The sequence below is a fragment of the Amblyomma americanum genome, chromosome 7 (genome assembly GCF_052857255.1).
Source record: "Amblyomma americanum isolate KBUSLIRL-KWMA chromosome 7, ASM5285725v1, whole genome shotgun sequence".
Taxonomy (NCBI): Eukaryota; Metazoa; Arthropoda; class Arachnida; order Ixodida; family Ixodidae; genus Amblyomma; species Amblyomma americanum.
In genome coordinates, this window is record NC_135503.1 from 146,323,104 (window position 1) to 146,347,527 (window position 24,424).

The window sequence follows — 24,424 nt, forward strand, 5'->3', positions numbered from 1 at the left end:
ATTCTGCCGCTCCAATAGGTGAGAGGCTATCTCAAGTGGCCTTTCGCCATTGCGAGGGCAGGGGTCGTCCGGGGCGAAACCCCGCATGCCCAGGCGGCGGTACGGGCACGCCCTATAAAGGTGACCCGCCTCGCCACAATGATAACAGAGGGGCCGACGGTCTGGGGCCCGCCACGCTTGACTCTTACGCGTCCGCTCGTAGGCTGGCAGAGCGGGGTCACGAGGGGGACCCGGTGGCCGCACTGATGGAGCCGCGGCATTGATGGTGTAGCCCGACGTCGGAGCTTGACGGAGTACAGACGCGTACGTGGGTCTTGCGTCAAGCTGGAGGGGTATCTCAGATGCTTGTTGTTGGGCTGCGAGGCGCACCTCGTCGCGAACGACGTCAGTCAGCGACGCGAAGGATGGCATGTTAGAAGGCGTCCGAAGGGCTTGGAGTTCCTCCCGGACGACGGAACGGATGAGTTCGCGTAAGTCGTCCGGGGCGCTTCCGAGATGCATAGAACAGGTATCTGGCCCGAAGGCGTTGGCGTCACGATTGAATTGGCGGGCTCGTTGCTGTAGAGTCTTCTCCATGGTGGCCGCCTCACTGAGAAACTCGGCCACAGTGCGCGGTGGGCTGCGCACGAGTCCCGCGAATAGCTCCTGCTTGACACCACGCATTAAATGGCGAAGCTTCTTGTCTTCCGACATAGAGGGGTCCGCGCTCTTGAAAAGGTGGGTCATGTCCTCAAAGAACATGCGGACACTCTCGTTCGGGCGCTGGTTGCGCGAGTGTAGCGCAGCTTCAGCTCGCTCCCGGCGGTCGGCGTTTGGAAAAGTGGCGAGCAGGTTGCGGCAGAAGGCCTCCCAGGATGGAAACGAAGCCTCATGGTTTTCGAACCATGTCCGCGCCGACTCTTCGAGAGCGAAATACACGTTGTGGAGCTTCCGCTCATCGCTCCACCCGTTGTAACGGGCGACACGCTCGAATGTCTCGAGCCAGTCCTCGGCGTCCTCGAACACGTCGCCATGAAAATACGGGGGTGTTCGTGGCTGCTGGCACAGGATGTGAGTTGGGAGCCTACTCTCAGTTGAAATGGCAGCTGGCTCCTCCGACGTCTGAGGCTGTGTCGTCCTGGTGGCTGCCGGAAGGGGTCCGAACTCTGGGGACTCTCCTCGCAGGCGGCGGCCGCGGCGCTGGTGGACCGGGGTGAGATCCGTGATCACAGGTGGGCTGCGCGGGTCTGGAAGCGCACCCAGCACCTCCACCAGATTTGTAACGAATAGTACACCAAAAGCACTCGGGGACCAAGAAGCTACACAGCCGGTAGAGCGAGCACGAGCAGGAAGAAGATTTTCTTCGTCCTCTGCTTCTATCGCCTGAGTTCCCTTCGTCCTCCTCTTCTATCACCTGTGTCAATATCATGATAACAGATGATAACCAATATTCCTCTAGAGAAAGGGAAGACGACGCTGCTCGATCTGTTGTCACTTCAGCTCAGTAATTTTGCCTTGTTTTCTAGTTATTAACTAGGTTATTTCCATCCTTGGAAGACGGCCGCGTCTTTAAGACGGTACTCTCCCTACGGGAAGGGTACGGCATCTCCGGCGCCGGTATCCTTAAAGGGACAGCGTCATCCGAAGAAGCCCAGTGGGGCAGAGGCGGCCATGGCATCACATGGCGGGGATCTGCCAGTCATCAGGGACGTCCAGCAGTGAAGTGCATCATCATCGCTCAGTGGGGACGACTCAACTATCGTCGCCTCTGACGAGGAAGTGGCTGACATGGCGGTAATGGACAACGATGGCTTCAAAGTGGTGAGTCATCGGAAGCACCGGACAGTCGGCATCCCAGTGATAGTTCAGCCAAAAGAGAAAGGTGTTGACTTCAGAGAGTGGAACCCTATCAGGCTGTTCTATGATATTGAAGTACTACTGGGATCTGCTCCGATTCGCAGTCGCTTCACAACGCAAGGGGCTCTTCATCTAGATATCTCAACAGAAGAGCAAGTAGACATACTTCTGCGGTGCTCTCAGATCGGTGGCATACGAGTTCAAGCCCGGTTGCCACACTCCTACATGACTAACACATGTGTTATAAGGGGAGTACCAGTGTGGTATTCTGAAAGTGCCCTTCTTGACTACTTGAAACCACAAGGAGTTCTGCACGTGCGACGGTTAATGCGCCGGGTGGAGCCTGGAGAACAACAATGGGCAGCAAAGCCTACAAACTCTATTGTGCTAACGTTTGCTCCCAACACCGAGCGCCCTGGAATAATTGACCTTGGTTTCACCAAACATGCAGTCCACGAGTTCGTTGAAACTCCTCCCCGGTGCTTCACTTGCCAACGCTTTGAATATGTAGCGAGTGTTTGCAACAAAGATCAACGTTGCAAGCGGTGGGGTGGTGGCCATGATTACTAAGAGTGCAAGGCAGATTTTGCTGGCGCTAATTGTGGAGGTGACCATCCAGCGAGTTTCAGTGGCCGCACGTTACGTGTTAGCGCCTTACACCGTCGCAAGTCCTTCATTAGTGGCCCCAAACCACAACCTACTGAGCAGCCGATACATGGAAGTGAAGAGTTCCCTGCGCTCGAGTCGGAAGCTCGGGACGTGGTAGCAAGCGACGTCACTGCACGACCTGATCCGAGCAAGTCGGCAACGGCCTCCGAGGGTGAGCTGGCTGTTCGATCTGCTTCTGCAAAAATTGTCCATGTTCCTCAGCGACCAGATCACAGCAAGACTCGACAACATGGAGGACATCCCCTTGCCTTAAAAGAGATGCAGACACCGGCTACCGTGGCCAAGAGTGGGTCCCAGTCCCTGTCTTTTGTCGAAGTGGTGCGCCAGTGCGTGCAGCAAAATAAGGAGCTCAAAAGCCGGAATCTCTCCGACCTTCTACGCGTTTTGTTTCATGTCCTGCGTTCATATAGCCAAGCGATAAAGCCTGGCACTTTGAAGAACTTTATACAGCTGGTGCTTTCCTTTGAGACCTTGATCACCGCCTTCGCAGAGAACTTCAACTCCTAGATGGCCAGTTTTCTTCAACCTGTTGCAACTAAAAACCCTAGAAAAGTGCCGTTTATCATGCAATGGAACTGCGCTGGGATTATAAGTCGATTAGCAGAACTAAAATTGTTCTTGAAAGAGACCTGTGTTCCAGTACTGGCCCTATCGGAGGCTGGCTTGCCAAGCGGGAGGTCTTTGCCGGGATACGTCGCCCACAAGAATTGCAGCATAAAGTCTTTTCCCGCAGGAAGTGCCGCCCTTTACATACGAAGGGAGATTCCTCACGTGGCTTTGAACGTCACCGATCTTTGCACCGACAGTATTGAGGTAGCGGCTGTGAGGATTCGGCTCGCCTTCCGAACTCTGTCCATTGCATCAGTATACGTGTCCCCGCGGAAGAAGGTCGATTTGGCTTTGTTCCTCCAGCAACTTTGTGACCGCTGCCCAGCACCCAGAATCATCTGCGGTGACTTCAACGCCCACCACCCTGCCTGGAGTGACAGGAACACAGATCCTCGCGGACGCCAACTTGTAGAAGTCATCGACAGTTTGGACCTGTGCGTGGCCAATGACGGAAGTCCCACTTTCTTTCGGCCTCCAACCTCACCCACATCTATAGACCTAACCTTACATTCACCTGACGTCCGTGTGCAGTGGTCAACTAGAGCTGACCGAATGGGAAGTGATCACTACCCGATATTTGTGCTTACTGCCGACTTCCATCTACGTGGTCCTAAAATTTGCCATGTTGTTAATTGGGACAAATACAGGGAGCACTTAGCCTGTGTTTCCGGTGATGTGACAGACAAAATGATTTATGCTAAGATGGCTGCTACCACGGCGCTCAAGCTACCTGAACATTTTCCGACTCCGGATTTAAAACTCAGGAACCTCTGCGCAGCGCGCAGAAGGGCGGAGCGACAACTGTTGCGGAAGAAGGACGACAGAGCCTTGAAGACAACTTTCAACAGGCTCAACTCTGCCATTTGACGTCATGCGAACAAGCTCTGTAGGTCCCAGTGGGCATCCTTTTGCGCTAGTTTTACTGTTTTCTCACCGATGACGAGAATTTGGCTTGTCGTTGGCAGTCTTGCTGGTGGCTCTCGTCCGAGTAAACCTTTCGAGGCATTTGCATTGCGCACGCAGAAACATCTCGTGTGCTTGGCAGATGAATTTGCGGATGCATTTGTAAATTCCAGACCAGGCATTCATCCCTGCGCTCTGCCTGCTACGTCTCCGTCTGTTATGGACGCCCCGCCCCGTTCACACTTCGAGAACTACAGACAGCGCTCCGCAGCCTGCGGCGTCGCTGTGCACCAGGTCCTGACGGCATTATCAATCAAATGTTACAGAACCTGCCTCTGGAACACCGGAAGATGCTCCTAACCTATCTCAATCGAGTGTGGGAGTCTGGTGACGTTCCCCCTTCATGAAAGGTGGCTTGTGTAGTCCCACTGCTGAAGGCCAGCAAAGAGATGACAGACGCGGCCTCGTATCGTCCTGTATCGCTGACGTCGTGTGCGGCTAAGCTCATGGAGAAGATGGCAAGTAAGCGTTTGTCTTGGTGGCTTGAGGATAGAAGGGCACTACCAACATGCATGACTGGATTCCGCACACGTTTAAGCGCGCAAGATAGCGTCCTGGACTTGATAAGTCACATTGAACATCAGAGTGCTTTTGGACTTTCAACACTAGCTATTTTCCTAGACGTATCAAAGGCTTATGATTGCGTCCTCCAGAGCTCAATACTGAATAGTCTGCAGGTCATAGGCGTACAGGGCTATCTTCTGCGATTCATTCACTCATTTCTCAGTGATCGTAAATTTCGAGTGCGGTTAGGCAGTACAATGAGCTCCGAAAGGGCGGTATCGCGAGGGGTACCTCAGGGTAGTGTCCTGTCCCCAACGCTCTTTAATGTTGTCATGGCTGGTCTTCCCGCAGAAGTGCAAAAACATTGTAGGCATGTCCATATGTCGATATATGCAGACGACATTTGTCTTTGGTTAACCTGATATCAACACAAACGCATAGCTCTATTAGCGCGACAGGCCGTGCTTTCAGTTAAAAGTTACCTTCAAGGTGTTGGGTTGACTCTCTCGGTGGAAAAATCTGGCTTCGTCCTGTTTCCAGGTAGGGGACGACGGTATCCGCGGCTGAGCATAGACCTTGATCAGTCTTGCCTTCGTCAGGTTAACCACATACGTTTTTTGGGCGTCACTATTGACTCACGTCTACAGTGTCGACGAGCTGTGGACTCGACTGTGGCTTCACTATCTTCGCGTCTCAATGTGCTTCGTAGAGTTGCTAGTGAGCAATGGGGAAACCATCCTGCTTCAATGATCAGGCTTCACGATGCCCTGGTGACAAGTCGCATAATGTACCAGCTCCCTTTAATTTCCCCCTCGGTATCGCAGCTGGAACGCCTTGAGGTTTTGCACAGAATGGGACTAAGGAGGGCTCTCGGCGTTCCGCAGGCTGCTCCAAACAATGCAGTACTCTATGAGTCTCAATCGAAACCTCTTCGGCTAGCCGCTTCACAAAGACTTTTGCTGCAAATTGGCCGCCTCAGAGAGACTGTTGCCGGGAGAGCGCTTCTACAGCGCCTTCGAAAGAGATCTGAGTCCCGGGCGTACTTGGCTTTAAATACTCTTCGTTCTCTGGGTCTCGACCTTCGAGATCGACCTAAGACGTTGAAGCCACCTTGGTCCTTTCCGAGCCTCGATTGTTCCTTGACAATTCCCCACGTTCGCGCTAAGCGGAATTCTCCTTTAGCGGCAATGCGTTCGCTCGTACTGGAACATCTTGAGACCGAATAAGCCAGTCGTCTTCAAAATTTTACAGACGGCTCTGTGGACAAGGTCAGAGGATCTAGTGCAGCTGCTTTTCATATTCCGTATTTGAAGTATGATTGGTCTGTTCGTTTTACTAAAGTCGTGTCCTCCACAATGGCCGAAAGCGTTGCCATTGAGGCAGCTCTAAAGAAGCTACGGCGTTGTACGCCTCAACCTACTGTCATAATTACGGATTCAAAATCTGCCCTTCAAAGGTTAGAGTACGGGTTCCCCACTGATGCCTTGAGTCTTAGATCCCTACGTTTGGTGCAGAATCTACATAGCAAAGACTTCTATATACGTTTTCAATGGGTGCCCTCGCACATAGGTGTCTTAGGCAACGAGATAGCAGACAATCTCGCCCATAAAGCTCTCTTCGGGACTCCAGTACATAGAGTCCCTCATGAAGTCAAGCAAATGTTCAGAGATGTGGTGTTGTGCCACTTCAGTTCTTTGTGGAGCTCTCCTCATCAGCCATGTGTGACCAAGGGTCTCAAAAGGTACCAAGCCACTTTGCTGCACCGCGTTCGCACGGATTCTGCTCGTACGCCGGCGTGGATGTATAAGACTGGCCTAGCGTTGTCACCATTGTGTTCAACGTGTGGTGTGTGTGGTGACATAGAACATTACCTCTTGTGCTGTACTTTGTACAACGCGGAACGGGCTGTGTTATTCGGATCCCGCAAGAAGGCAGGAGTTCCTCACAGTTCTCTTCAGAACATTGTTTTCCCGCGCGGGAGCCAGTGGAGTCGAAGGGATGCTTCTCGCTTTCTTCTACTTTACCTGCAGGACACGGATTTCGCCTCCACATGGTGACCTCCGGAGTGTCTATTTGGGTTTTTGCAGACAGTGTTTCTGTGATTTCTATTTAAGTGTCGCTACGGTGGAGCAATTGCCGGCAGCACCTGCAAGGCTAATCCCACCGGTAGTGTACAACCACTCAACTCAACTCCAGAGAAAGGTATACAATAGCTGCATCTTACCAATACTAGCCTATGCGACAGAAACGTGGAAGGTAATGAAAAGGGCTCAGCTTAAGTTAAGGAGAATGCAGCAACCTTTAAAAAGAAAAATTATAGGTGTAACGTTAAGAGACCGGAAGCGGACAGAGTGGGTGCGGGAGAAAACGCGGATTAATGATATCCTGGCGGAAATCAAAAGAAAGAAATGGGCTTCGGCAGGGTATGTAATGCGAAGGCAAGGTAACCGCCGGTTCCCAAGGGTAACGGAATGGATTCCAAGAGAAGCCAAACGCAGGATGGGGCGGCAGAAAGTTCGGTTTGCGGATGAGATAAATAAGGTGGCGCGGATACGGTCGCCACAGCTAGCAAAGGACAGGGTTAACTGGAGAGACATGGGAAAGACCTTTCCCTTGCAGTGGGCGTTGTGAGGCTGATGATGGCAATGAACAGTTTCATGTTTTTTCCATAAACCACAAAAGCCCGTTGTCTGCTACTCTATCTCAGGAACAAACTTGCCGGAGCGCTCTTGGTTTCTGCGCTGCCACTTACCGGGACCGGGTAGCCGGAACTATGAGATGGCGAGAGTCACCTTTTGCCAGCGATGATTATTTGTGTCTCGTTTTACATTGTTCTGTGAGAGCACGTGCGCCCTCTCTCACTCTGTCCAGACACCCATGGTGAGAGCGATGCGATAAGGTAGATATTGTGTCTGGCTCTTTAAAGAGAAGGCAGCGGAAGACAGTCGCACTGATATTTAGTAAGGGATTGTACACACTTACTCAAACCACTTTCGGTACTTTGTCTTCAATTGATCCCTGCAGCAATGAGAACGAAACACTTTGCTCTGTATTTCTTGAATGCGAGCGTTTTGACAAGAGGAAGGCGGTCAAACTATTATCGAGATGCACTTTTATGTTGTGCAAGTATTTTATGCTTGTTATGCAGACTGCTTTTTTATTCTTAAAAACCAAAACAGTGAGAATGCCATACCTTTTTTCGCTCTGCTGTTCTTTAAAAACGGCAACGTCTGAGGCAAATGGCGAGCTGAGCGCAGCCAGCAGGGGTAGCCGAGACATTTAATTGCAAACATGGCCGACAAACACGCCTTGAGAACATACGTAGAGAACATACGCCTATGCTGCAACAAATTTATTTGATTTTATAGAGATTAACGCCCCAAAGCGACTCAGGCTAATATAGACTCCGTAGTGGAGGGCTCCTGATAAATTTTGACCACCTGGTGTTCTTTAATGTTCACTGGGATCGCAATGTACATGGGCCTCGAGCATTACACCGCAACTGAATCGCGACCGCCGCGGCCGGGATCGAAGCCGCGTTTTTTGGGCCAGCAGTCGAGTACCATAACCACACTGAGCCACCGAGCCGGCTTTGTAAATTCATTTATTTGATTAAAACACCTTACGGCGCCCAAGGGCATCAGATAGGGAAGTCACAACGAGATAGCAGAAAAGTAATAAGCACTAAGATAGATTGCAAGAAAATCAAACCCGATGGTTAGTACAGGGGCGAAATTCCCAAGGAAAAGGTAATAGCATTGCAAGGCACATGGTGGATGAACAGGGGTAGTCAGATGAATCACACTACTGGGCTGCTCATCACTCAGCAGCAATGACCGCTTTTAAAGTAGCTTTCGCAAACGGTCACTTGGAAGTAAATCTTGAATAGCATAAAAGGGAATTTTACTGCAACATTTCTGAATGCTTCTTTTAATTATTTTTCCAACATTCTTACATGCAGAGTGTGTTTTCCAGCACACGTAGTACGCTGGAATATACTTTATGGGCTTCCCTGAGAGTTTTGGGGAGTTTACACGACTGCTTGTCGAAGCAGAAAGGAAGAGTGAAATTCTGTGGGGCGGACTGGCGCGTGCACACACATCTGTGAACGCGTCTAGATCACTCTCTTCCAGGTGCTAGCACGAAGCCTTCATTTCTTATCCTTTTGCTGTCTGCGTTGCTGAAGCGTAACGGCGTACGGGCTCATTTATCGTTGCTTGTTTTCTCTAAATTTCGCCTAGTTTTCTCTAGTTTCGCCTAGCGTACGTCTGCAAAAAACAAACATCTGGGCAATTTTCTTCGCCCACGTGTTTGAAATAAGCCCGAGAATTAAACTGCAATTATCAAAAACAAACTCCAGATTCCTTTAGTTTGCTTGTTAATGACAGACTTCGTGGCCTTTTGAAAACTGCCTGCCGAGCAGATCAAAGGAAAGGAGGGAAAAAAGTAACCAGCGGTCTTTTCTCGTATGCTAACCCAGGCGTCATCATGTTCGCTGCTGCCGTGCAACAAACGCTAATAAAAAGCCTTCCTTTATCTGCTTCAGAGATTTCATATTGAGAACAAGCTGCAGCGCCCACGCAAGGAGCGTCCCTAGTGAACTTGCGAAAGCGGTTGCATGCTCCTTTGAGGTACGCTGCCTTTGAGGTGTGTTGGCGTAATGACGAACTCTCGAAACTCGCTTCGATGACTGAGACTCATTCTCATGTGCAGAACTCCCGTAGAGTGAACTCATTTAAATTTCGTCGAACTCTGGAAGCTCCATTGAACCTCTCAACTGAACAACGAACCACATTTTCAGGCTGATGGTGTTCTAAACTGGTTTTGCCTCCCCTATGGACGCAGCGGGGTTGGCGGAGCCTCTTCCGACCCCACGCCACTGATGAAGCCAAGCGCGGAGCGGAAGACGCTTGTACTCATTTTGCACCGATGCGTGACTGGCGGTGGATTTCGAACCAGCTTGTTCCCGCAGCCGAGACGGACGCCCAAGCATCTAGAACATGACTGTGGGGCCAGCATCAGGGGGCCTGTATACTGACCAGGCCTCAACTCTCGAACACTGAATCCCACTCATGTAAACTATTGAGAAACAAACATTTCCCTTCCGTGCAATATGAGGTGATAAATATCGACAGTGCTGCTTCATATATGTATTATCATTTCAAAGTCGTACTGCCATGTCATGATGGACAGCTTTGGTGAAAAGACACGCTGGCATCCTCATTATGAGATTGTGGATGCCTGTCATAAACTTTTGTCGTGGGTGAAAGGAGAGCCCAGACGGAAGTTTTCAGAGAGTAAAGGTGATAAAAAATTACGGACATACTTATGCTCCGCGTTTAAGCAGTTTCTTTTCACACATAACCACTGTTACTTATTAATACTCACACATTTATCCCAACGCAGTTCCACATTCTTGTCTTCTACACTGCAGTTTACGCACATAATGCTGCTTCTGTATAGACGCACAGTGACTAGTATCCACTGCACTGCACAAACAATCGCTTGTCCACAGAAGAGCATTTTATCCGGATTCAAATTCCGCATTGAGAAGACTACATTGCTCGTGCCATCTGTTGGGGCAGCAGCGTATATCACAACGCATAGATTTTTCATGGGCGCCACAAGTTGGCGCAACTATGCCACATCAAGCAAAGAAGATATAAAACATGCACCTCTCTAACCATATAATTACTTTTTAGGTGATTAGAACTCCTCTAATTACACACATACTCATTAGCATATACCCCTAATATAATTCTTTACGTTTTAGATCACACAGCATACATATAAGATCCCACTTGTACCTAAACCATACAAGCATCTGTATATTGTTATGCGAAATAATCGCAGCAGAGAAAAAAATTCTAAGGACGATTACATTACTCCCTAATGCGAAATTTGGGCGCAGCTCTGTAGGTGTCACAGGCTCTGTAGGCTCAATGTTTTGCTTTACTGCATGGGTCGTCGGCACGCTCGCGGTGATATTAGTTCGGTAATAGCATTAGTTGGTTGAAGACGACGATGTGCAGTGCACAGCGCGGAGGTAAGTTGCAATTTAACACGAGGCGTCACCGGCTTGCGGCTACTCACCCTGATTACGAACCATATGAAATGTTTTTCCTCTTTGGATTTCATAGCCTGTGGAAAACGCGCATGCTAGACCGCTACGCTGAACTTTTCGTTTCAGCCAGAAGCCATTTCAGTCGAGTGATCCTCCAACCCAGGGACATTTATGATGAAAGGGACTTTCTACGGGACTCGTTTTCGCTATTGATGCAGTGTCTATATTTGATGCTCTTTTAGCTTTGTTGTTTTCTGTCTAACTAGTGCACAATGCCACCACTAGCTGTCTACTTTGTAAATAATGTGTACACAGGGTGTTTCAGGAACGAATTGAAGAAATCTGTTTTTGAGGTAAAAATATGACTTTTTCAGCATACTATCCACAGTCTTGCGGACACCAGAAAACCGGTTAATCGAATTAACTAGTAAGCTGGTTAACCATCCTTTAATAAGTAACCTTTTACCTATAAGAGTTAGGTGCATAGTGGGAATTAGAGATTTGAATCAGGTCGTTAGTAATAGCCATATTATGTTTTAGACGTTAGAAAACGTGATTACCCTTGGCGTTGTGGAGCGAAAGAATCTGGTTTATTTGACTAGTGTCGCTCACTGGAAAGGTAGGTTGTTTTTCCTGCATCTTTTTGGAAAGCGAACGTATATTGGCACGATGTAGCCAAATTTTGGCGAGCCACAGTGCCGAGGACTATCGCGTTTTTGAAATTCTAAAAACTGATATGGCTATTACTAACGGCCGGCTATAAATCTCTAATTGCAACCAGTTGCCTAGCTGTAGCAGTTAAAAGTTAATTTTAAGAAATTAGTTAACCAGCTTACTAATTAAGACAATTTCCCGGCTTTCAGATGTCCGCCAACGCTGCTAATACAATGCCGCAAAAGCAATATTTTTACCCACAAAAGCCTATTTTCGAAAATATTTAAAGTCTTCCCTGAAACACCCTGTATATCTCCTTTCTGTACATACATAACCTCGTGTAGTAAATACCACGCGAAAAAAAAAAATGCGGCGATAGCGTAGTGATCTTGCGCAGTAGCCAGCGCGGCTAATTTCTAGTTGCGGCAGTAGCTATCTTTATTATTTATTTACCTATTTATTCATTTATTATTTGTCTCGGTTACGCCAACGGCGGCGACACGGCTCAGCCCATAAACAGGCACTTAAGAGCTGGGCTCTAAAGCGTGCCTACGTGGCCCAGTTGATATTGTACCCACCCGGTGACATAAGGGTTGTGGGTTTGAATCAGGACTGAAATTTATGTAAATTGTTCGCAGAGAAAGCCAATTAGTTTTTAAAGTTAAGTCGCTTTATACACGCGCCCACCTTTAGGCCCCATTACAAGGCCTCTTCTAAATAATTTTCATTGCAGCGACGTAGGTTTCTCGATGAAACGCTGACGTCGCCTTCTCTACTGAACTGGAACATTGAAGCTGTTGCTTTAAAAGGCAGATGATTTCAGGCCATCCTCAAATAAGATACCTTAATTTCAAGAAATATTGCCTGCTCAACCAAGTTTGGTCTATTTCTTCTTCACTCCAGATGCAGAATAGAACCTGCAGTGCGCTAACAAAAATTATTGAGGAGGGGTGTTGTCCTACGGTCTTTCAGGGAACTATTACGCACAGACCAGATTTGCTCCATGCGCTCGAGTGGTGGTTTATTGTCTTTTTCTTGGAAGAATGCGAATGGCGGTCATAATGACGGATGTTCTAACGTAAGGTTCAGTGGCTCTATGATGAGCATTAGGAAGTATCGAAATTCGCTGAAGCAAAATTCCGCAAATTCGCATGTACTACATACCTGAGCACTTTCGCACGTGTAAGTTCGAAGTGCAAGCCCGATTTTGCTAGCGCGAAGATGTTTCGCCATAGTGACAGAGCCGTTTCTCAGATTATAGTAGCCCTTTTGCTGCTAAAGGAAAATATATTGTCACGGAGTTCTCACGGAGAGACGCTTCAACAGCTGGAGTCGGCAAGAGGAGACGGTAATGGCGGCCGATCCACGATAGCACGATCGCAACCTCATCGTCTTCGCGGACAGCTTGCGCCACCTGGCAACACTAGGTGGCGGCATTATTCCCCCCTCCGAAAAAGAAGGGCATCGCAGTGGGGCCGCCAGCAGCGTAGGCGCGCTAAGGTTCGAGGAAAACGGAGCACACACAGAGTCACAACGGAGGGCCGCTAAGCCGTTATCGGGCATAGTACGGCTTAAGCCGCACAACGTGCACAATGTCAGAGCTGTTGGGCTGTCGACGTCTCGGTTGCGCGGCACCGTCGGGAACCACTTCATAGGTAACATCACTGATACGCCGTAGCACTTTATAGGGGCCAAAGTACCGGCAGAGTAGTTTCTCGGACAAGCCCTGGCGGCGGACAGGTGTCCACACCCAAACTTGTTCACCGGGATTGTAGTCGACCTGTCGGTGTCGAAGGTTGTAACGGCGCGCAGCAGTGCCCTGCTGCTGGCCGATGTGTACGCGGGCAAGCTGACGGGCTTCTTCAGCGCGTTGGGCAATTTCATGAACATCGGGTGCGAGTTGGTCGTCATCGAGGCATGGTAGCATCGCGTCAAGCATGCTCTGGACTTCACGTCCATATACAAGACGAAAGGGAGTAAAGCGTGTAGTCTCCTGGAGGGCCGTGTTGTACGCAAATGTGACGTACGGTAGCACCTCATCCCAAGTTTTGTGCTGAACGTCTACGTACATTGACAGCATGTCCGCAATGGTCTTGTTTAAGCGTTCGGTTAGCCCATTGCTCTGCGGATGATAAGCTGTGGTCTTGCGATGGCTAGTGCAGCTCAACGTAAATATATGGTCAATTAGCTGCGCTGTAAACGCTGTGCCTCTGTCGGTAATAACGCACGAAGGGGCTCCGTGCCGCAAGACGATGTTTTGCATGAAAAAGTCGGCGACCTCTGAAGCTGTGGCACAGGGTATCGCCTTGGTCTCGGCGTAGCGAGTCAAATAGTCAGTAGCGACTATGATCCACTTGTTTCCTGAGAGTGACAACGGAAAAGGACCGAGAAGGTCCATTCCTATTTGATCGAACGGAGAGCGGGGTGTAGTAACGGGCTTGAGAAAACCCGCCGGCTTAAGCGGTGGCGTCTTCCGGCGCTGGCATTCACGGCAGCTTTTTACGTACCTTTGGACATCGTCCGAGAGTCCGGGCCAGTAGTACATGTTGCGTATCCTGGCGAGCGTCCGGGAAAAACCCAGATGGCCTGAAGTGGGCTCGTCGTGGCATGCCAATAAAATGTCGGCGCGAAGATCGGCCGGAAGTACCAGAAGGTAAGCTCTTTCTTGGCCTCTCGAGTTCTTCTTGTATAAGATACCTTCGCGCAAACAGAAAGAGCCGAGACGTCGAGCGAAGTGTCGTGGTAGAGGCATGGCGTGACCTTCAAGGTTGTCAATCAGCGGTCGGAGGTCCGTGTCAGCCCGCTGCCGGGCTATTATGTCCGATGCATTAAGTATACCGAGGAAACCGCTGTCGTCGTCGATTTCGGGACCGGAAGAGTCGAGTGGTGCACGCGACAGCGTGTCGGCGTCTTCGTGTTTACGGCCCGACTTATATACGATGGTAATGTCGAATTCTTGGAGCCGTAAACTCCAGCGGGCCAATCGTCCAGACGGGTCTCGCAAATTAGCCAGCCAGCATAGGCAGTGGTGGTCGGTTACGACTTTGAATGCGCGGCCGTAAAGGTAAGGGCGAAATTTCATGGTGGCCCATACGACAGCAAGGCATTCCTTCTCTGACGTAGAGTAATTGCGTTCGGCGCGGGAGAGAGTACGGCTAGCATAGGCTATAACTCTCTCAATGCCCTCTTGGTGTTGGATAAGGACAGCTCCAAGACCGATATTGCTGGCGTCGGTGTGGATCTCGGTGTCGGCCTCTTCGTCGAAGTGTGCAAGAACGGGAGATGTCTGAAGGCGTTGGCGGAGCGAAGAGAAAGCCGTCTCTTGGTCTATTGTCCAAACGAAGGAGGTGTTGCTCCTGGTGAGGCACGTCAACGGCTCTGCAATCTTTGCGAAGTCCGCAATAAACCGTCGATAATATGCACAGAGACCCAGAAAACGCTGGACAGCTTTCTTGTCAGTCGGAGTAGGAAAATTGGCGACGGCGGCTGTCTTGTCGGGGTCGGGTCGAACTCCGTCGGCGCTCACAACGTGACCGAGGAACCTGAGCTCTGTGTAACCGAAGTGGCACTTCTGGGGCTTCAGCGTAAGGTCAGCGGAATGGAGGGCTCTGAGGACAGTTCGCAGGCGCACGAGATGCTGTTCAAAAGTTTCTGAAAAAACGACAACGTCGTCCAGGTATACAAGACAACTTTGCCGCTTGAGGCCGGTGAGGACAGTGTCCATCACCCGTTGAAACGTCGCTGGCGCAGAGCACAAGCCAAAAGGCAGCACTTTGAATTCATAGAGGCCATCTGGTGTAACGAAGGCAGTTTTTTCGCGGTCCCGTTCGTCCACTTCAATTTGCCAATAACCGCTCTTCAGGTCAATGGATGAAAAGTACTTAGCACGCCGTAATCTGTCCAGGGAGTCATCAATGCGGGGCAACGGGTAGACGTCCTTTTTAGTCACATTGTTTAATTTACGGTAGTCCACGCAGAATCGAAGTGTTCCATCCTTCTTTTTAACAAGGACAACAGGCAAAGACCACGGGCTTTGGGAAGGTTGAACTACACCGTCGTCAATCATCTCCTGAACTTGCTTTTGGATTTCTTCCCGTTCTTTGGCGGAAACACGATAAGGCTGCTGGCGGATAGGGCGAGCGTCGTCATACGTAATGATCCGGTGTTGCGTTAGGGGCGTTTGACGAACTTTCGACGAAGAAGCGAAACACTGTTTATACTCCAATAGCAAGTGCTCTAAGGCCAGGCGCTTTCCTTCGGGGAGGTTGCAGTTGATGTCGACATTCGGAACAGATTGGTCGTCAGTAGCGCGCGATGATTGGTCGTCAGGGGCCGCTGCCGCGAACGCAAAGCAGAACGGAACATCCACAACCGCTTCAGCGGTAGCGATCGCAGTTCCAGAGAAAAGGTGCCGGTGCTCTGGAGAAAAATTTGTAACAAGGATCGCAGACCGGCCAGCGCGAATTGTTAGTAAGCTTCGAGCGGCGCAGATGCCTTGAGTCAGGAGGAGCGAATGATTAGCCTCGGCGACTGCTTCAGCGTCGTGCAACTCAGCACAGGCGACTTCAATCAAAACACTGCTACGGGGCGGAAGTGTGACGCTGTCGGCGAAAACGCGAAGTGCGGCACTGCGTTGGCAGGAGTTGTCGAGTTCGGCGGCTTGCTCTGTGGAAAACATGACGATTCGGTTGCGCAGATCGATAATTGCTCCATACTCCCGCAGAAAGTCGATGCCGAGGATTAGGTCCCGAGAACACTCGCCCAGGACGATGCAGCTGACGACGAACGTGGACTTGCTGATCTGAACGCGAGCAGTGCACATACCCTTGGGCGTAACCAGATGACCGCCGGCAGTTCGAAGGTGCGCGCCAGGCCAAGGGGTAATCACTTTTTTCAGAATGGTCGCCAGTTGTCCACTTAAGATCGAATAATCGGCCCCGGTATCAACTAATGCGCTTACTCTGCGACCATCGATAAGAACGGGTATTTCTAAAGAAACGCGGTTTTTTAACTCTGGTGATGGCGTCGGCGGGTTTTTGTCGGATTGTAGCGGCGACGACGGGAGGTCTTCAGCACAGCGCCCCCCAGCGACCTCGCCCCCGAAGGTCGCGGGTTTCAGTTTTCCCGACGAGGACTTGGCGATCGGCCCGGTGCCGCTCGCGAGAAGCCGGGAGGTGTCGGGGAAGAGCGCCTCGGTGAGGGTGAGCGCGACTGCCGCTGCGCTCGGGATGGATTGCGCTGGTCCGCAAGGAATTCTTCAATTTCAGGGGGTCGTTCACCTTGACGGGGTCTCGGTGAGTCGGTGCGGAAGCCTTGGATGCCGATGCGTCGGTAATAACAATTTCGATAAAGATGACCTGGCTCTCCGCAGTGAAAACAGAGCGGTCGTCGGTTAGGTGTACGCCAAACGTCGGCCTTTCGGAGGGGTGCTCGACGATTCTCGAAGTACTGCACCGGTTGCACAGAGGGCCGCGGGGCTTGAGGCGTGGCCTGAATTGGTGGCGGCGAAGCGGGAGCCGGACGCCTTGCAACTTCGGCGTACGTCGGACGGTGGTAGTCCCCAGGCAGAGGTGGTACGTCGACCACAGGAACAGGGCCCCGGAACGCCTGTTGCACCTCCTCTCGTACAAGAGCGGAGATGGAACCGAGCGCAGGCTGCGACGGGCTACAAAATTTGTGAAGCTCCTCACGCACGATTGTGCGAATAAGTTCCCGCAAATCATCAGGATGCTGTCCGATGGTGGCAAACGATGATGTGACTGCAGCAGCATGCACGGGCCGGTCGTAACTGGCGCAACGCTGTTGCAGGACCTTCTCCATCGTTGTGGCTTCCGAAAGAAATGCAGCAACTGTAGATGGTGGGCTGCGCACGAGGCCTGCGAACAGCTGCTCTTTGACGCCTCTCATTAAGTGCCGAAGTTTCTTCTCTTCAGGCATGGCAGAATCAGCTCTCCTGAAGAGCCGCGTCATGTCCTCGACGTACATTTGTACGCTTTCGTTCGGTAGCTGGACGCGGGACTGGATTGCCCGCTCCGCTCTTTCGCGGCGATCCGCGCTGGTGTAGGCCTCCAGCAGGCGACGGCGAAACTCTCGCCAGGAAGTTAGAACTTCCTCACGGTTCTCAAACCACGTGCGGGCGCCATCCTCTAGGCTAAAGTAGACGTTTCTTAGTTTCGCGGCGTCGTCCCACTGGTTATAAGCAGCCACACGCTCGAAGTGAAGGAACCAGTCCTCCACGTCTTCGAAAAGGTCCCCGTGGAAGGCCTTGGGAACCCGCGGGGTCTGCAAGGTATAGTGGGCAGGTGTAGCACCGGCAGCTTGCGTGAGAATACCGGTGGCTGGCATCATGACTGTCGCGAGTGGTCCAAGCTCCGGTGAAAGTCCCTGCAGCCTCCGGCTGAAGCGGTGTACCGGGGTGTCAATCGGCGCAGGGCTGGCGGCACGGCTCCCTGGAGTGGTTTCTTGCATGGGATACTCGTACCCAGCAGGCTCCACCAAATTGTCACGGAGTTCTCACGGAGAAACGCTTCAACAGCTGGAGTCGGCAAGAGGAGACGGTAATGGCGGCCGATCCACGATAGCACGATCGCAACCTCATCGTCTTCGCGGACAGCTTGCGCCACCTGGCAACACTAGGTGGCAATATGTATGCGTCGGAAATCCTTCGCTTTCCCTGCACCATCATGAAGTGAGCTCTTGAAAATGAATTTTGGTCTGTTTAACTTTTTCGTAGTTTGGTTTTCGGCGCGATGCTTAGTGCCTCCTTTTTGCTCCTTCAACAAGAATTATCCGCGAATGGAAGAAGAGTTGTTGGCAGACAATGCTTTTTTGTTGCTTCAGCTGCTGCCCTGTTTGTGTTCTTTTAAAGTGCGCTGTTTTCAATCATGCGTACTACTTCATTTAAGAAAATACTTATCAACGTTTCGTTCGCCAGGCGCTGCGACGTGCTTGCTGCAGGGACGGAATCACACTTGCGATGGCATAGTCCCAGCAGCATTTGAAAGTTCCCGAGTCTTCCAAGATAAGACAGACCATTTTCGATGAAAGCTATCAACAGCCACTTTTTCTTATCGCACTGCGGAATGATGAGACGAAATTCTCAGCAGTGCGCGCAGAACACAATTGGTTAGTACTGCGTCAGGCACCAGCAACGTAAGCACTGAACAAGTTGCAATCCCTCAAGGGGCGCGGCATAAATAATGTCCAGGCCCAGTGGACGTATGTCGGCAAAAAGATTACCGCCGTTATAGGGGAAACAATCAGTGTTGCCTGAAAGGCAGTAACGCGCAATATCAGACTATTTTAGACAAACCACATGTCTCCACCACTGGGACGATTCATTGCCACCGAGGAACCTTTACTGGGCAGCGATCTGTTTAAGATGACAACTGCTTTAAATGAGCATCGATTCAGTCAACGCAAAAACGTCATTAAAATGTCGTAAGAAATTGTCATCGGTATTCGAACAAAAAAAATAAGTGCTTGGAAAAAAATAAGCTTTAGAGCGGCGTATGAAATCTTGAGTCCGAGGAAAAGAACAAATATCATATTGTCAAGGTCGATGCAGAAAGAAACATGAAAGAAACCTTAAACATGGCGTGTGAATATATCGTCTTAACGTGCTTTCGTAGAATGCTCAACATTGGCGACATACGCGTGAGGTTCCTGGAGGCATGACATGCCTTATGCACCGGCAACGTAGCTGGAGCGGAAAGAAGATGTGGAAAAGACTCAATAGCCAATAAAATATACTTTATTGTGGTGTGGTAGGGTGTATAAAAATGCAAATGAATGAGCACGGGTCACCGGGTTGTAAAACTGTCCGTGCAACATTTCAAGCTAAAGCCTATATGGTCACTGGGGCGGCTGTTTTGTGGCTGGAATGGATGTCGTAGGCGAAGATACTAGCGTCTTGAAGTCTTGTGATGCGGCGAGGGTGACGAGATGCTGAACAATGGACGTCAAAGGAGGAAGAACCGTGGCGGATGAAAAAGGAGGCGGCGTGGATGTGCGAAGATTACGCAATGACGTAGTTATCCACGACGCAGTGGTCCTCTCGGAGGACTCTGTCACCGTCCTGTTGGTGAAACGGGTTAGAACGGAGCCGATGTATCCATCAGGGCCGCCTAAGAGGCCAACGATTGTGGAAAGGCTGTCGACGGAATCGCGATCGCACTCTTCGTAAAAGCGGCCGCAATCACGATGGAGCCAACCACTTGCCCATGCGCCGGCGTAGGAATCGTCGTCATCCGTTAGGTTCCTGCGAGAGAAAAGTCAGGCATTCAGCGAAGAAGTAGACGTACAGAAAATACTGGTTACAAACAAAACAGCGAGCTTGGAGCACGCGAAATACAGTACAAAGGAAGGGGTGGACCCCCTGGGGATCTGTAACGTGCACTGACGTCGCACAGTAAACTGGCCTCTCGAATTGAGCCTCCATAGATATTCAGACCGCCTCGTTCGGAATCAAACCCGCACCATTTGGGTCTACCACTGAGCCGCCGTGGAGGCTTTTTGTCACAGGAGAGACGGTTGAAGGCTCAATATTCCGTCCCAATGCTTGTATGCACGTAACACTTTCGTACTAGTCTGAGGCTACAAAACCGCCGCATTGGAAAGGGAAACGGAGAACGAGCTGGCTGTCTGCGATGAGCAAAGCGAAGTTCGCTAGCTCTACTAGTGTAAACGATTTACCTGAAGTAGTTGTCAAATATGTCGACCTTGGGCACACCGTCGGAGACTGATTTCGAGAGCTCGCAGACGAGGCGACGGCGACACTGCGTCGTACCACCAGTAACAGATTCCTCGGTCGAGGTGATGGCTTGGCGGACGACGCGAGCTACGCGGTCGATGCTGTTCTCGCTCGGGTCGGATCCATCGAATGTGCGCAGGCCCGCTGGACCCAGGCCGAGGAGGCCGCCGAGGGGAGGGAAGAAGAAAGAACCGATGAAGAGAACCAGATAGGTGAAACCGGAGAGCAGGACCATGAAGACGCTCTTGCTGATGGCCGGCGCGAGTAGCGGCATCAGGCCCAGGGTAAGCGGAAGCAGGCTGCCGAACGTGCGGCCGCTGTCAGAGCTCCGTGCTTCGGCGATGTCTGCTTTCGCTGATGCGGCATCTGCAAGGTGTCGCAAAAGTGAGCAGTTAATAAATGAGACAGAACAGAACGGGGTGCAAAATGCACGTTAGATTAATACAGACAGAAAGGTTGTAATAGAAGACAGCACTGCGAGTGGAACGCATTGTTAGAAATTGAATTATAGTCTTCCGCCCTCGGACGGTCAACATGAACAAAACCACTCTAGTTCGCGTGAAGTCCCATAACCCCTCCCTGTTCAAGCAGCACGGACAGCACCGTAAACGACTGACTATAAAAGGTAATCAACATACGAGAAATGGCCTCATACGCGGGTTTAAAAGACAAAGTATGGTCTACTGAAAGCATTAGTTTCATGCACACACAGTGACCTGCAGCCTTACAAGAAATGTGCAGTGTACGAGATGTCCAAGAAGCATAACAAGATCGTACCTGCAGTAGTGGCTGCGCACAGAAGCAGAGTGTACAGGAATGCTGCCATCGTGATTTTAGCGTAAAAGACCCGCTGCACGTCCAACGAAGTATGCGAACTAACCGAAGGCTACGCTGGTTTTGTACTGCCTTTTACGACAGTGGCGCACTATGTGGCAGTCACGACGTAACTCCTGATAAGAAGCAGCCACCTGTCGGCGGCATTGGTTATCAAAACGATGAATGGCATTGATGTGGAAAGGGCGGCGGAAATAATATCAACCTAACCTGAATGCTGAGGCGCTATCGTCACTACTTTTTTCTGTCTTTTGGTGCAGCTGCATATGCTTGTAAAATATTTAAGTCATTAGGGCATGCTCTGAAGAATGAGCCACTCATCTTTATTTCTTTCTCATGTACCATTAGCTATATAATGACAAACGATTTCAAATACTTTCGTAGCGACTGCCGCGCTTATAGCAGGGGATAATATTGAGCGTCTAGTTAACTGACCGTTTTTGCGCCTGCAGATCGAGAAACTAGAGCAGCTCGTTTGCTACACTAATCTCCTACAGTATTCTCCTGTGAGCTCCTAGTCTACAGCGTTTATGTGAAGCTCAGTGAAGTAATTTCCATACTCCATAAGCTTGAAAGCTGTGGGAGTTGGTTTTCTTGATAACAAAAATGCTACGCACAGTCAATTACGTTCAAGGCGACGAAAGGCATCTGCTCCTTACAGAAAAGGCACCAGTGCAAGTCGGTTGAGCGCTGAACAATTAAATCTGCCGTTTTTGTGTTGTTTTAATATCTATGATTGTGTGAATTTAAACATAGAATTGCTCTACAAGAGCCTATGACAATCATCAGCCCATGTTAGCGCCAAATTTTTATACACTTAAAGCGCATTGTGCATCAGATGGGGCCACGAGGACTTGGGGCTTAGGTGCAGGAATAGAGGACACGGGAAGGCATCTTGGTTGAGTGCTTCAGCATGAAAACTGATTTATTAAAGAAGGTACGCCAATTTTTACCACTGTCAACTATGCTAGATTATGCTACTGTGCATCTTCATTTAGAAATAAAGAGAGATGGCATTCTTGCGCCAAATGGGTAATTCGGAGGCACAGGTCTGCCCGCAAGTGAAAATTTTGTAAATTTGCAGAACGAGCTTACGGTAAAAGTAAAAGAAAAGCCGAAAAAATTAATTTTTTGCCCACACAGACGTGATCGCTTTCAGCACGTGTCCGGGAATTTCTAAGTTCATAGCGTCGATGCACTTCATCAATCTGATATTTTCAGCTGCTATTGATAAGCTGCAAAGGCTACAAAAGATCAACTGGGAGTGTTGAAAAGCTAGTGAGATGGTATCGCTGCTCTCCCGTGCACACGCTTACAGTAGCGCTGCCTCTGATATACTTCTGAATCGGGTAGAGAGCGGAGATTAAATAGATTTTAAATATGTATAATGCTTGCTGGCAAGAAGAATGCCAAAATTCGATTGACAGACTGCAAATCCACCGTTTAATAATGAACGAGGGACAGTTCACTCCTTGCCATGGCGCAGTTCGTGCGTCGGGCGACACACGTCCGCTCGCAGCTCATTGGGACAAAATTCGCAAGGAAGCAAAAATTTTTTTCTTCCATTTCTGATAACACTCTTCGTGATTCAAAGTTGAAGCGTGTGCGTCTAGACAAAAACATGAACTGCACGACTGCTGTCAGTGTCCATACTGGACTTGCTATGAAGAGTGAAACTTCACGTTGTAGAGCCACAGGAAAATGATAGCTCTCAAAGGTATAGACAACGTAGGTCTGTGTTGGTACATGTCTAAATTTTTACTACCAAAAAGATACCAATATTATTTGACGTATGCTTGCCGAAGTCATTGACGGCATTCTTCTGACTTACACACAAAGTGTCCTTGCAGGCGTGGCCACAGTTGATATACGGACGTGCGACAACCGTTGTGTCATTTCTTCCTTGATTTACGCTTGCTTTTTGCAGACAAAACGCAACATTCCCTCACGCAATGCATGCTTCTAAGCTGCAATAATCAATTCCTTTTGTGCACTTAGGCTTGCTTCCCTATACTCGTGTACGCTCACAGTGGCTCATTTTCCCTCATGAGCGCGTCTTGTGAGCACTGCGCTTGCGGCGAGGACCGAAACGTTTTTTTTTTTTTTTTGAATAGGCACTCACAGTCCTTCGAGCGACTCACGAATGTGTGAAGGACATCTAAGTACCAACAGAATATGCAGTCTGCAGTTGAGTGCAAGAAGGGCTACCGATCCAGCATCGGACACGTGCCCTGGTTCCCCGCTGGCGGTGATGCTTTTCTGCGTGGCCATGTCCATAAGCACCAAAAAAGAGAAACTTGACAAATTCTCCTGCAAAGCCATTAGCCATTCTAAAGTGTTTACCTTTCATAGGGAATTAATGAAGGGTTCTATTACACTTCTAAACCCCTGACTTCAGATTCATTCGTGGTTTTTATTTCATAGTTGATTTCGCAATTGCCTCGCAGTACATGCTGTACGAAACCTTCCCAGAGCCATCAGCAAGCGCTGTCGAGAGACGTTCTGCCAGTCGCAAAAACCGGCCCGTAAAAATAGCATAGTGCTTTCAAGAAAAATTTCTTCTTGACCAGCCCCCTTGCAAACCCTTTATTATAAATCATGAAGGTTGATTTATCAGGAGCGCCTATACATGGATTAGCGTTTGGTGACTGAAACTATTTCGGAGCAAATATTACACTGTCTGCTCTGTCATTGTGTGGGTGATAGGAAGGGCTTTCCTGGGAGCGGGCTCAGATCTTAACACTTCGTTTCACGAAGTTCGTTGAATAAGCTTTGAAAGCACACATCAAGCAAGAGCAGCAGTGTAGCGTCAAGGCGAAAGCACGTTCAGACCGAGGCCGAAAAAGCTGCCTCAGGTTTCACGTATTGCGCAGCGTCGAGTGCTTGCTGTGTCATTTTGCGCCGGCTGCATCCCGTGCAAGTCACGGCCGCACGCGCCCGTGGGCGGCGTGGCCGACAAGCGGAGAGACGTGGATGCCATGCCGCACATGGGCACAGACTGCGTGCATTCGAGCTTAGCAAGGGAAACGAAGGCAGGCATGAAGGGCAGAATCGCTGCTGCCAGGTGGCGGCTGAAGATAATGAGCGCGCACCTGTTTCTTTTGACCGCTTTGGAAGTCGGTCGCGGCCGCACTGGCCGCTTAAGAGCGACGTATAATTAGGGATAATTGAATTGTAATCAAACCTATGTTGTTTTGTGGCTAGCGCGAATGAATATTTTGATTTTATGAACTTCTATTCAGATTTTCCAGCGCCAGTGGCAAACGTCGCAGACCACTGACATGCGCTCAGTGTTTTTGATCGCAAAACTGTGCCGACATCGAGCTCCGGAGGGCATTTGGTCATCTTTAATAAAATTGGGCGTACTAATTTCACTCGCATTGGCGCATGAGCAGCAAACTACGGTACAGCAGGTGAGCTCAGGAAGCAGCGATATTTCAGTCAGTGGCAGAGCACTCAAACTGTTCGGGAAAAAAATAGTGTTCGTGTTTGAGGGCATAATTTGTACACTGAGCCACACGCTGGGTTAGCAGGTGTGA

General features: G+C 50.0%; 1 protein-coding gene across 1 annotated transcript; it reads right to left on the reverse strand.

Annotated features, from left to right (window-relative positions):
* Nucleotides 1–19,091: 19,091 nt before the first annotated feature.
* LOC144098154 (uncharacterized) lies at nt 19,092–20,877 on the reverse strand. Its single transcript, XM_077630681.1, has 3 exons — nt 20,829–20,877; nt 19,994–20,417; nt 19,092–19,559 (listed from the first exon to the last, which is right to left on the reverse strand). The coding sequence occupies exons 1-3, from the start codon at nt 20,875–20,877 to the stop codon at nt 19,154–19,156; spliced, it is 879 nt and encodes a 292-aa protein (XP_077486807.1). The 3' UTR covers nt 19,092–19,153.
* Nucleotides 20,878–24,424: the final 3,547 nt, after the last annotated feature.

Bases quoted from the DNA above. Each gene is read 5' to 3' on its own strand.
- LOC144098154 (XM_077630681.1), bottom strand. From the start codon at position 20,877: ATGGCAGCATTCCTGTACACTCTGCTTCTGTGCGCAGCCACTACTGCA. The intron at 20,418-20,828 runs GTACGATCTTGT...GACACCTTGCAG, and splicing joins GTGCGCAGCCACTACTGCAG to ATGCCGCATCAGCGAAAGCA. The intron at 19,560-19,993 runs GTAAATCGTTTA...TTTCTCTCGCAG, and splicing joins ATATTTGACAACTACTTCAG to GAACCTAACGGATGACGACG.